Genomic DNA, 12,782 nt, shown 5'->3' on the forward strand with positions numbered 1-12,782 from the left:
CTAGAAATTGGATTATACCAACAAATTGGTTTATACTATTTATACATCTAGATTGGTATTGTTGCATTTTTGTAGAGAAAATGTAATGTTGAGATTGAATTATTCAAATAGTTTTATCTAAAGGTTCTAGTTATATTGTCCTTGTCTCAGATGATGAAAATATCATTGACATATTTCAGTCAAAGTTTGGGGGAGGAATTTATACCAGCCATCTTAGTGCCATTAATATTTTAAATAATGTACTCTTAAAGAAACCTGCTCATTGATGAGATCTAGAGCCTATTTCATACTGGCAATAAGGGGTTTGGCTATATTAAGTTTGATTTTATTAATAAATTTTGTAGAATTTTTAGTTAAAATGTTGGGGTATTAAAGATAAAAAGTATTAAGTATTATTAAATGTTGGGGTTAGTATTAGTCATATGGTGCAAGGAAATCTGAGGTTTTTTCTGCAACAGAAAAAAAAAAATAAAAAAATAAACAAATCATCTATTTGACTCCCACTCCACATAAGTACTTTTCTAACTGACCTTCGAAATCTCCAAGCTGTTAGCTTCAATCACCCATGGAGGCAGCTTAGAGACTCCTCTAAGATGCCTAGTTATTAAACTCTGAAGCCCACACATTTGAATTCTTTCCTCATATGGATGCCCCTTTGCTGATCTCGCAAGGCATGTTGCCAATCTTTGGACCCTTTCAAGAAGCTGACATCTTTCTTTAGGTATATCTTCCATACGTGAACAGTGTATTCCAATTATGTTCTTATAATTGCTTTATACAGTGGGATTATGACATCCCTTTCTCTACAAGCCAGTGTATGATAAATCACCAATAGTACACCATGGGCCTTCATGCTATTTGCCTATGCTGCTCGGAGAACATCATGTCTGTCTGGCAGTATATTAACTCACAAATCTCTTTCTTCCTCTGCTGTTTAAAATTCAGTCCCACTAAGTGTATAATTAAATTTGGGATTGCTATCCCCCAAGTGGAAGAATTTACATTTTGTTGCATTAAAACTTAGCCGCCACTTTTCTGACCATCCCTGAAATCTACATTCCAAAGAAGCATTGTTTAGTGCTGATTGTTAACCACTCTGCTGATCTTGACATCTCCAAATTTTGACATCACACCCTGTATCCCTTTGTCAATGTCATTTGAGAAAATCAAAAATAATGGTCCCAGTGCTGATCCTTGGGAACCACACTTTGTATGTTGGCCCAATCCGAAGAGTAACTATTAATCACAACCCTCTGCCTCCTACCCTGTGAGCCATCTAGAGATTTTTGTGATTCCAACCTTTTCCAGCTTATAGAATAACCTTTCATATAGGACTGGGTCAAATGCTCTGCTGAAATCCAAGGGAATGGTGTTGAAATTATTCCCTGCATGCCTCATGAGTGACTATCAAAACAGCTCATCAAGTTGATTAAGCCTGGACCTAGGAGCCTAGCCACCTAGCTAAGTTTTGCCCTGGTTGGCATTTTCTGGTGACAGTGGGCATCATTATTAGCAAATATTCTGTGTTGCTGAAGTTCTTGGGAGCCTTGGAGCTGTTGGGTTTAAGTTTTTTAAAGCTGGGTTGGCCTGTTTTGTTTTCGCTGAGCAACCTTTTGAGAAATGTTTGGTCCCAAATGACAAGCAATAGTAGTGATCACAGAGCTTTTCATAGTGTTTATCCATAGTCTGCATAACTGTTAAATATGTTTCTACCAAGTTTTGCAAGTCCATTAAGCTTGAGTATTTGAATTAAGTAAAGCTAATTGCAGTTTTATTTATAACCTAGAAAGGAAATTCACCTTCTTTAACCCCCTTTTGTTTAAATTAATCCTTTTTCTTTGATTGGTCACTAGGTGGTACTGCTCTTGCCTCCATTTTGCAGAGCTGGTAACCTGGGAGAAAAAGACAACTCCCAGAGCCAAAAAAGAGCATAACATAAATTACCCATAAACTAATTTCTCTGGGTTGCCAGACATTTAAGAAAAAAAGATATTGCCACCGCAGGAGTGGCCAAACACTAGAAAACTAACTCAGAAACCTATCCAGTTCTAACTTTCTTGATCATTAACTTAGTATTAAAAATTCTATTGGCAAATTGTCTTCATTTAGAGTTAAATAGAAATTGGAACATATCTGGATTTGGAAAGACCTGGATATCACAAGTTTGTAAAAAAGACTAGTCAGGAGACATCCTCAGTGAGACCTCCAGTGTAAAATATTTGGAGTGGCTTTTGAATATTAACCTCTATGCAGAACCACCAGTAACTGTGACACCCACAGATATCTCAACACCTCTAAGGAGTGATCTCATGCTGGGATCTACTGGATGTGTCTGAAGAAGAGATTAGAAGAACTTAAAGCACAAGGAGTGATTCAAGTTAAGATCTCCACCAGAAATGGTGTTCTGAACCCTACATGAAATCTTATCTTGATGTTTAATATGTTGCAACATCCAACTTCCATTAAAGCTGGATATGTGGTATGCAGTGTCAGACCATATGTTTCAAATCTGCTATGGTGTTTCTTCTGTCAGAAATATGGATATTCACAGATAGCTTGACAAGGAACCCATACTTGTGCAAGTGTGGTTCTGTAGAGCATAACTGCAAAGCCTGTACTGCTCCACAACTAGTATGTCCAAATTGCAAAAGTGACCACCCTGCTTATGCTAGAACAGGTGACCATTAAAAAAGTGAGAAACTTATCTGAAATATAAAGAAAATCTTAATGTTTCTCCTACCTACCAGGAAGAAAAACAAATTATCTCACTACCAACTCGTGAACAAAACCTATGCATGCCCAAATGCATAGGTTCCAAGACCTACCAGTCAGCTGAATCACATACTGAACTAACAATACCCCTAAGATTCTTTCTTGAATAATGTAAAAACCATGATGAGTACAACAAAAACTCAAGCAGCCAATATGCCACTTTCTATGCCACTTGAAAATCTTTGGACCCCTAACCAAGGATACAAGTAAATACAAAGAAAAACTTCCAGTCACCAACAGGAAATGGACACAGACAAAAAGCTGCAGGTGATCCTGCCCTACAAATTTTTGTTGAGGGAGATATGAATACAGGAAGGCCATTCTTTCTGGGGGAAAGAGACAAAAACAGGAGTGAATAGCACAAAACCTCTTCACTTCAGAAACATTCTGCACATTTAACAAAAAATAAATAATGAACACCTGCTTCAGTGGGATTGCTGTGATTTCCAAGCCAATATTGATGACCTTATATGACCTTACCTCTAATTGCATACTAGTATATCTCTGCCTCCAAGGGATATAGTTGAAACCACAGGCTATGTCATTAGAGGAGAATAGGCATTCTGTGTGTTATCAGACACTCAGTCTAAAACACTGATGGATCCAATATCTTTCTATTTCAGAAGATTTAGGAGAAGTCTGGTTGGCCTGCTTTCCTAAAATCCATCAAGAAGGTGTACACGAGTACACCTTCTCGATGGTAAGCCCTGTTACGTCACTTAGGTGGCAACGAATGTTTAGAGTGGTTCTCTTCAAGACGCCTGGTCAGTGTGAAGAGGAAAAGACCAAACCCTCCAGCACATGACAGTAAGACAAAACAAATGGCCCTCAATCCCCAGCAGCTTTCACTCCCCCTCTTACGGCAGTGAGAGGATCAGAGTGGAAGCAGAGGGTGTTAAAAATCTTTGGGTACAACAAGGCTGCCATGGACGGAAACTGAACTTGGCCTGTTACAACTTAAAATCGCTCATCAGTGAAGACAGGATATTAGAGCTGGAAAAGGAATTAGAAAATGTGAATTGGAATATCATCGGTTTGGCTGAAACAAGAAGAAGAAATAAATCACTTAAGTTTATCAAGTGGAAATCTGCTGTACACCAATGGAAACAGTGAAAGGAGCAAAGGTGGAATTGGCTTTCTGGTCCATGAAAATATAAAAAACAACATTTTGGAATTCAAAAGTACATCACCAAGGGTGTCAAAACTACTACTCAGGATTTCTAAGAGGTACAAACTAAAGGTTATAATTATTTATGCACCAACATTGAGCCATGATGATAAAGAGGTTGAAGACATGTACACCTAAATTGAGTCTTCTAGATGAGCAGAAAACACTATCATTATGGGGGACTTCAATGCTAAAGTTGGAAAGAGATCAAACAGTGCAGAAAGGAACTATAGGAAATTTTGGAATTGGTGAAAGAAGCAAAAGACTTGTGGAATTTGCAGAATCTCGAGGAATGTCAGTAATGGACACTTTTTTTCAAGAAAAGGGCGAACAGAAAGTGGACATGGAAGAGCCCAAATGGATTAACAACTAATGAAATAGACTTTATCCTCACTAACAGAAGATATATCGTGAATAATGTTACCGTCCTGAACAACGTAAATGTTGGAAGTGATCACAGAATGGCAAGGTGCACACTTGATATAGATGTAAGAAAAGAAAGGAAAAAAACTGACTCGAGTAAATAATACGAAGGTCTTTGATAACAGAAGAGGAGAAAAAGCAGTATGTACTGAAACTTAAGAACAAGTTTCAGCTTCTGCAGACTGCTCAGGACCACGATATGGACGAGGAATATTACAACTTTCTGAAAGTGATAAAGCCCAAGAAACCTATGGGTAAAAAGAAATCCAAAGAAGAAAAAATTAGTCAAGAAACACTTGTCATGATGAACCGAAGACGACAAATGAAGAGCAAGATAAACATTGATAAGGAGAAAATTGAGTATACTGAGTTATGCAAAGCCATTAGAAAGAGACTCAGAGAGGACATAAGAAGATTTAATACAAGAAAAGTAGAACAAGCATTAAAGGAAAATTAAGGGAAAACAAAGGACTTAAATCAGCAGTCTTGAGCATACAGAAAGAAAAATGATAATGAAACTGAAGAATAGCGATGGTGTACTTAATAAATAGCAGAGAAGGCATAATTCAAATAGCAGACTATATAAAGAATTATACAAGGAGCAAGAGAATGATGCCAGCAGTGGGGAAGATGAATCGCAAATTAGTAACACATACGACATACCCGATATCCTTCCTGATGAGGTAGAACAAGCGTTGAAGAAAATGAAGAATTGGAAAGCCCTGGGGGAAGATGAAGTTACTGTAAAGTTGTTAAAATTGGGAGGAAGAGACATGACACAAAAAGTGGCAAGACTCTTCACAAAATGCATTAAGAAAGGCATGGTGCCTAAGGAGTGGAATAATGTGTGGAAATATAGTCACATACTGAGAAGCAATATCCCAATTTGTCTAAAACATAAAATAATGAACCAATGTATACTCCCCACCATGACTTATGGAAGTGAAACTTGGGCACTCACCAAAAGAATGGAAGAGAAACTGAGAACTACACAGCGAAGAATGGAACGAATTATATTGGGAATTAGACTGTTAGATAAGAAGAGAAACACATGGATTAGGCAGCAAACTCAAGTAAAGGACATTCTTATCAAAACTAAAGAACTAAAATGGTCTTCGGCAGGACACAGCTCGAAGACATGATAACAGATGGACAAAAAAATAACAGAATAGTACCCAAGAGGAGCTAGAAGAAAACCTGGAACACAACGACGGAGATGGACAGATGAAATTCATGAGTTTGTGGGTAGTAAATGGATGGCCATTGCACAAAACAGAAGGAACTGGAAAGTTACTGGAGAGGCCTTCATCCTGCAGTGGATTAAAAATGTTTGCTTTCCTTCTGGAACAAATACTGAAGTAGACCAGATTGTTTGGCAACGCTGTATCCTTCTCAAAAGTGGAAGATTACCAATGATCCACTACATAGCAACCGTTTTCCTACTATAAGTGAATTACTCAATAAATCCTCTTGCTATTTTAGCAGATTTTGCAATGGTTAACCAAGAAAGCAGATTGGCAAACTCATAAAAAATTAGCTATACTTGATCCACAAATAATCCAATGGGCCTCAACTGATGAAGTGGTTGAGTATATCACACAAAATATATTGTATGCAGCAGAAAAAGCCATACCAAAATCCACCCAAAATTACTGGTACTTTACCAAACTTTGCCACGCCATTCATGAGAAACGTCAAGAACTTTCCAGTGTGAAGTAGTTTCTCCATCAAGACAATGCCAGACCCCCATATGGCTAATATTGTGCAGCCAGTGATCACTGCTATAGGTGCCTAGGTTCTGCCACATCCTCCTTATTTACTGGACTTAGCCCTGTTTGATTTCTTCCTGTTGCCATGTCTGAAGAAAGCTATGAAAGGGAGGCATTTCGCTTCTGACACAATGATGCTTGCATAGCCACAATGGAAGCACTTCGCAGTCTTTCGAAAAATGGCTTGCAAGAAGCATTTAATGCATGGGTATTTCTGTGGCAAAAGTGTGTAAAGTTCAAGGGAGAGTATTTAGAGGAGAAATCTTCAGATGACAATTGAGATAAGATCTTGCACCAGTCTGCAAATTAAATGATCACCCCTTGTATATAAGATACTATTATTCATTTTCATTTTTTTTTTACAAAATTTATTTAAAATTCAGCATGGTGTAGATCACTTGCAGTTTAAATGTTACACATGTTGCTAACTCAATTCCAAGTGAATATTGTTTATTATTCAGAAATAATAATGAATCTTTCAAAAACATGTTAGACCATTAAAACTGTTGAACCTATAGATCTCTTGGAAACTTCTTTAAATACTTGAACTAGAAACAAACACAATTCCAAGCTTTGTAGCATCAGTAGCTATCTGGTTTCCATGCTAGCATTACTATAATTAAAAAATGGAACAAATACTGTGATGCTGTCTCTGGTTGGGTCACTGATGCTATACTTCTAGGAAAATGATAAAAAGTTCAAAAACTACAAGTAAAAATTTGTCTCTATTTTAGGAAGGTACAGAAACTCACAGATTTTTTTTTCAACCAACAGTAAATGCAGGCTTGTTATTTTTGAGATGGCCTTCAGAGGATTGTCTCTGCCATCACGCAGTTAATTCAAAAAGAGTTAATTCAGTAACCATATTTAAGAAATATTAATTTTTAGCCATGCTAGGAGTAAAATTTTTTTAAATGTTGAAGTTGAGTTGTTGCAGATAGTGTATTAAGTTAAATTATATTTATTTCAGACATACAACACTCCAATGTCTACATCAAGCATAAATGAACCATATTTGCCAAGTTATTATGCATCGATGGGATTTCCTTATTTGAATCAAGGGTTAGGTGATGGGGCATGGAGTAATGGCAGTGATCCTATGACATTCCTTGGCGGCCAGATGGGAGGTGGTGACTCCCATTACATGGATGGCATGTTTGGACAAAATAGCTTTAGTGGTTATAATCAAGGATTCAACTTCTTTGCGGGGACCAGTGGAGATTATTCTACTTGGGGGAATTCTGCTGTTAGTACACACAAACCTGCAGGCCATACAGGGTATCATGATGACTATTATCGTAGTTCTTATGATCAGGGGACAGATAGAGGTGCATTAAAACATGTAGAACAAGCAATGGGAAATCTTGCTCTAAGTGATCACAAGAGTGACTCTCATTTTAATAAAGATGGATATTCTAAACCAGTAGTTACACCTGGTTCAACTAGTTTGATAAGTGAACATCAGTTAGGAAAAAAATTTGCTACTTCAGATGCAGTGTCCCTTTCTGCTTCTGGACAGCCAGTTGGCTCAAAGAAATTAACTTGGGCTACTATAGCAAGTCAGCCAGCCAAACCGCAACCAAAATTGAAAAAGTCATTTCCACCAGCTCCTATGCTTCATGGAAAGCATAATTCTCCAGGCATGGATATTGGAACTTGGGAAAATAAGAATGGCAATAGTAGTGGTGGTCCTGGGGGAGGTAAAATGGGTCCGCCACCACCACCTCCGCAATCCAGGTCTGCCGCTTGGGGTGCTCCCCGAGGAAGTAGGGCTAATGGACCTTCTGGACCTTCTTATAATGCTCTAGCAAATCAGCCACAACAACCTCATGTGTCATCTAATCAGCTGTCTACTGGAACTGATGGTTTTCCATCTCATCCTGTGTTAGAAAAACTTCGAATGGAAAATAGTTATAATCCAAAAGAATTTGATCTGAATCCTAAAGGAGCACGATTTTTCATCATTAAATCTTATTCGGAGGATGATATTCACCGTTCTATTAAGTATTCCATTTGGTGCTCAACAGAACATGGTAACAAGCGATTAGATGTTGCATATCGTCAGCAGGAGGGTAAAGGTCCTGTTTACCTGTTTTTTAGTGTAAATGGCTCTGGACACTTCTGTGGGATGGCACAGATGGTATCCCCTGTGGACTATGATACCTTATCAGGTGTGTGGACACAGGATAAGTGGAAAGGACAGTTCAAGGTTAAATGGATTTATGTTAAAGATGTTCCCAATTCCCATTTACGGCATATTCGTTTGGAGAACAACGAGAATAAACCTGTCACTAATTCACGTGACACACAGGAAGTATTGTTTGAAAAAGGAAAAGAGGTACTAAAAGTAATTCATAATTTTCAACATGTGACATCTATTTTTGATGACTTTCTTCATTATGAGAAACGTCAGGAAGAAGATGAGCATCGTAAAACTCAAGTAAGAATTTCTTTTATTTTTGTGTTGTTCAGAGTTTTATTCAATAGAATTTATTTATTAGTGAGAAAATAAAGTTCATATAAATATTTAACATTTTATTTTCACTTACCTGTCAGACTGTCCATTAGTTTACTGAATTATGTTCATAATGGCAATAGTTATTTTTTAAATTTCTTGATCTATCCTATCTTTAAAAGCATATAATTTGACTGCTAATAGATATTTCCCACAGTTTTTAGTTTTTTTTTTTTTTTTAATAACAGCATGTATATTTTATCAAATATACATGCTGTTATGCTATTTAGCTGCAAACTTAGGACAAAATAGTATAATGTGCTATATAGTTGCCAACTTAGGGCAAAATCAAAACTTAAAATTTGATTTTATATTCATTCATCATCATAAAATCCCACTTTTAGAGTGTGTTGTCACCACTCATGTATGCGGTGTTTACCCGCTAACCCAATGATTGTCACCGTGGTGACGGATCATGGGGCTTGGGGCCTGATCATGAATGGCAACGACATGGTAAATGTAGTGATCCTTGAATGGCAATGACATGGTGAATGTAGTGATCCTAGAGCCATTGTTGAATACTATACTATACACCATATTTTTTGCTCCCTACACTATAACCCTACTAGCATTATGGTTTGGGAACAATCAGTTTTGATAGTCATTATTGATGTTTGTCAGTGGCAATCTGATTGCTCACTCACTGCTATGTGACAAATTCTGGAATCCTTCACTCTCCCCTTTCTTACTGGGGTGCCTGATGCCATTTTTCAGTAGGACAGTGCCTGAACACATACTAGAGGGATTTCTTCTGAGTGTCTTTGTGGTGTGGGTGTACTGTCTTGGCCAGCTAAGGCTCAGATTTCTCACCCAGTGGGCACTTGTGGGCAAGAGGCTTAGTGTTTAAATACTGCAGGAGGTTTTGTCGATGGATAGATTAATATGATTTATATCATGCTGATCTGCAATTCCATTGAAGTATTATTTTGTGTCATTAAATATGTTCACACACATTAGCAGCTACAACTTTTTTCATCATGTGTTCCTTAACTCCTTGCTATCATTACTCTAAGTATCCTCTTTCTATTCCTGTTCCTTCGGGGTGCCTGCAATTTGTGTTAGAGGATGTATATAAATGCCTGGTAATACTGGAGATGACCACCCAAGTATATATATAATAATGTAAGCAGGGACTTTACAATATAACACCTGGAGGCACGAGTTAATTTCTCCACCACTCCCTTTAATTTTCAGTAGAAATTTAATTCAAATTAGTTAATGTGCACAGTGAATTACTTTTCAGGCACATTAGTAAATAGCAATTCATTTATAACAACAAAAAAAAAAAAAACTTGCAAAAAGCGACGACTTTTACATACAAACTAAAAACATTTTTCATTTTTATGCATCTGCCACATTGCCCATTCATTTCTTAAATTGCTGCATGCCAAAACACATTTCCAGTGCTTCAGCTACAATAGTATATGGATCGCCTATGTAATATGTATGGAAAAAAAATAATATATATATATATATAATAATAATAATTTTCAAATTTCTGCTGGTCTGATTTTAATGAAATTTGAAAAGTCTCAACAAATCATTCTAAAAGAAAAATATAAAATTTATGATAATTCATCCACTGGGAGTTGAGCTGTTACATGTGGACAGTCATTCTGATGACAATAGGCACTTTATGCAATATATACTATTTGTAAAATAATATGAGAAGTTTACCTCAAAATAGTACGTAGAACCCTTCCATATAATACTCTCCAAAAATTAAAATGAAAAAATCGAAAAACTTACATTAGAGTAACAAATAATTAAAAAATAATTAAAACTCAATTTAACATAATTAAAAATCAGTTTAACACAATTAAAATTAAAGAAAATTAATTAAAAATTTAATGAAAAAAATTGCAAGATGATTTTTCCTTCCTGAAGCTGACAACACTTTTCAACCGTATGTCGTGATCAGGGGAATGAAAATTACCGAATAGGGGTGAGCATGAAACTTAAATAGGGATTATTTGTCTTCGTGCACGCACTTAAAGGCCCACGAATCGGAGATCAGATATGGCTGACGAACATTAACAGAATTTTCATGTAATTTAATTTCTACGGTTTCTGTAATTAATAGTCGCGTATAATTACGCTGGATACTAAGTATTTTGGCCTCATTAAATAAAAATGTATGTTTTTCGTTAACGGCTTGAAAGGCTAATTCTGACGCTGCTGAACGAGAACCACGAACTGAGGCCGCATGTTGATTAACACATTCGCTGCCGATCACACACCAGCGCGTGATTTCGCAGCAGTATTGAAGAGCCGATCATGCTCAGGCGCGGGATGTGGCATCATTACCCAATCACGCGCGGGATTCATTAGACTTTTGTATGAAGTTGTCAACTTCAGTTGGCATTGTGTTTCTGCATCAAGTAAAGGGTGTAAACTATATGTAGTTCTGCGTGGTGTTGAACATTTTGTTACGTGATGTGCGGAAAAGCCTTGTAATATGAGTTGTGCAGATGACAGTTTAGCAGGCCAGTCGCACCCAAAAAGAAGGAAAGTGCAATATAAAAAATCCCTTACAGATGAAGAAATTGCAAAAATGTTGGAGGATTTATCTGAAGTATATCCCAGTGACGTCAGTTACGACGATGACGAAGATTTTATCCCTCCAAAGGACGCTTCGGATTCGGAAAGTGTAGATGGAGATATTGTGGAAGAGGCTATACTTCCACTGCAGGATTCTGGTAAGTTGGAAAACGTCATGTGGGAAAATGACGTAACATCGATGAAACAGTTTCGTTTCACAAAATCTGAGTCTTTGCTGCAACCAGTGTCAGGTGATAATCCTATAGATTACTTTCGTTATTTATTGACCGACAATATCTTGGATGAAATAATTACACAAACAAATGTTTATGCTCATGAAATACTTCTTCCCCTAGAAAATAAAGAACATTCTCGAATAAATGCATGGAAGGACACCACTAGAGATGAAATGCTGGTATTTTTAGTATTAATTTTACATATGGGAACCATTTGACTGAACCGCATACAAGATTATTGGAAAACAGATAAGCTGTTCGGATTACATGTGTTTGCAGATAACATGAGCAGGAATCGTTTCTTATTATTACTGCAGGCCTTGCATTTTGCAAAAAATCCAGAAAAGAAAGAGGTATGTCCACGGACAGGATCGTCTATATAAAATTCGAAAAATGGTGAATCTGTTCAATGCACGAATGTCGGAAATATATTATCCAGGACGTGAGATTAGCTTAGATGAGTCTATGATATTGTGGCGTGGAAGGCTTGTTTTTCGACAGTACATTCAAAACAAATGCCATAAGTACGGCATCAAGTTATATATGATCACAACTCCTACTGGCATGGTTATCAAATTTCAAGTATATACCGGTATGTTGGATGATTCTGGTGGAAAAGGACATGCACAAAAAGTCGTCATGACCTTACTTCTTGATGGGATGTTAGATGTCAGGCATAGCATATTTATGGACAATTATTACAATAGCTATGAACTCTCTAAGTGTCTCGCTGACAGACAAACTCATTGTACTGGGACAATCAGAAGTAATGGGAAAACATTTCCGAAAGAGGTTCGAGAAAAAAAGATGAAGAAAGGGGAAACTTTATCAAGGTGTGCCCGTGGTGTAATGATTGCTAAGTGGAAAGGCGCCTCCGTAGCCAGGTGGGAAGGAGCAGCAGTGCGTAGCACACGCTTCTTGATTAGACCGGGGTTCAAGCCCGTCACCACCAAATACGGAGGATGCGGAAAGGTCAGGGAATGACCACCGCATATCCCGGAGCAATATGGCCTTAGTTGCTAATGCTCCTAAAAAAAACTAAACAAACAACAAACAACAACAGCTAAGTGGAAGGACAGAAGAGATGTCAGTTACATATCTACAGAATACCAAAATGATATGGTGGAAATGCAGAACAAACGAGGTGAACTGAAATCAAAACCATTGCCTATAATTGAGTATAATAGGTTTATGTCAGGCATTGACAAGCAAGATCAAATGCTTGCCTATTATCCTTGCGAAAGGAAAACCATTAGGTGGCCTACAAAAATATTTATGCATATTTTGCAACTAATAATGATCAATAATAAATATTCACGTAACAAGGTGCAACTTTATGACTTACGTTTATCAGTGAT

The 12,782-nt window shown here is 37.1% G+C and overlaps 1 protein-coding gene across 2 annotated transcripts in view; it reads left to right on the top strand.

Annotated features, from left to right (window-relative positions):
* LOC150077247 (YTH domain-containing family protein 2-like) overlaps nt 1-12,782 on the top strand; it is a 144,722-nt gene that overhangs the window by 65,185 nt on the left and 66,755 nt on the right. For both annotated transcript variants that reach the window (XM_090385624.1, XM_090385625.1), the window contains exon 3: nt 7,103-8,572. In XM_090385624.1, the coding sequence (XP_090241750.1) occupies nt 7,103-8,572 (1,470 nt within the window). The remainder of the gene's footprint in view (nt 1-7,102; nt 8,573-12,782) is intronic.

This window comes from Mastigoproctus giganteus, chromosome 12 (genome assembly GCF_048544385.1).
Source record: "Mastigoproctus giganteus isolate SK-2022 chromosome 12, ASM4854438v1, whole genome shotgun sequence".
NCBI lineage: Eukaryota > Metazoa > Arthropoda > Arachnida > Uropygi > Thelyphonidae > Mastigoproctus > Mastigoproctus giganteus.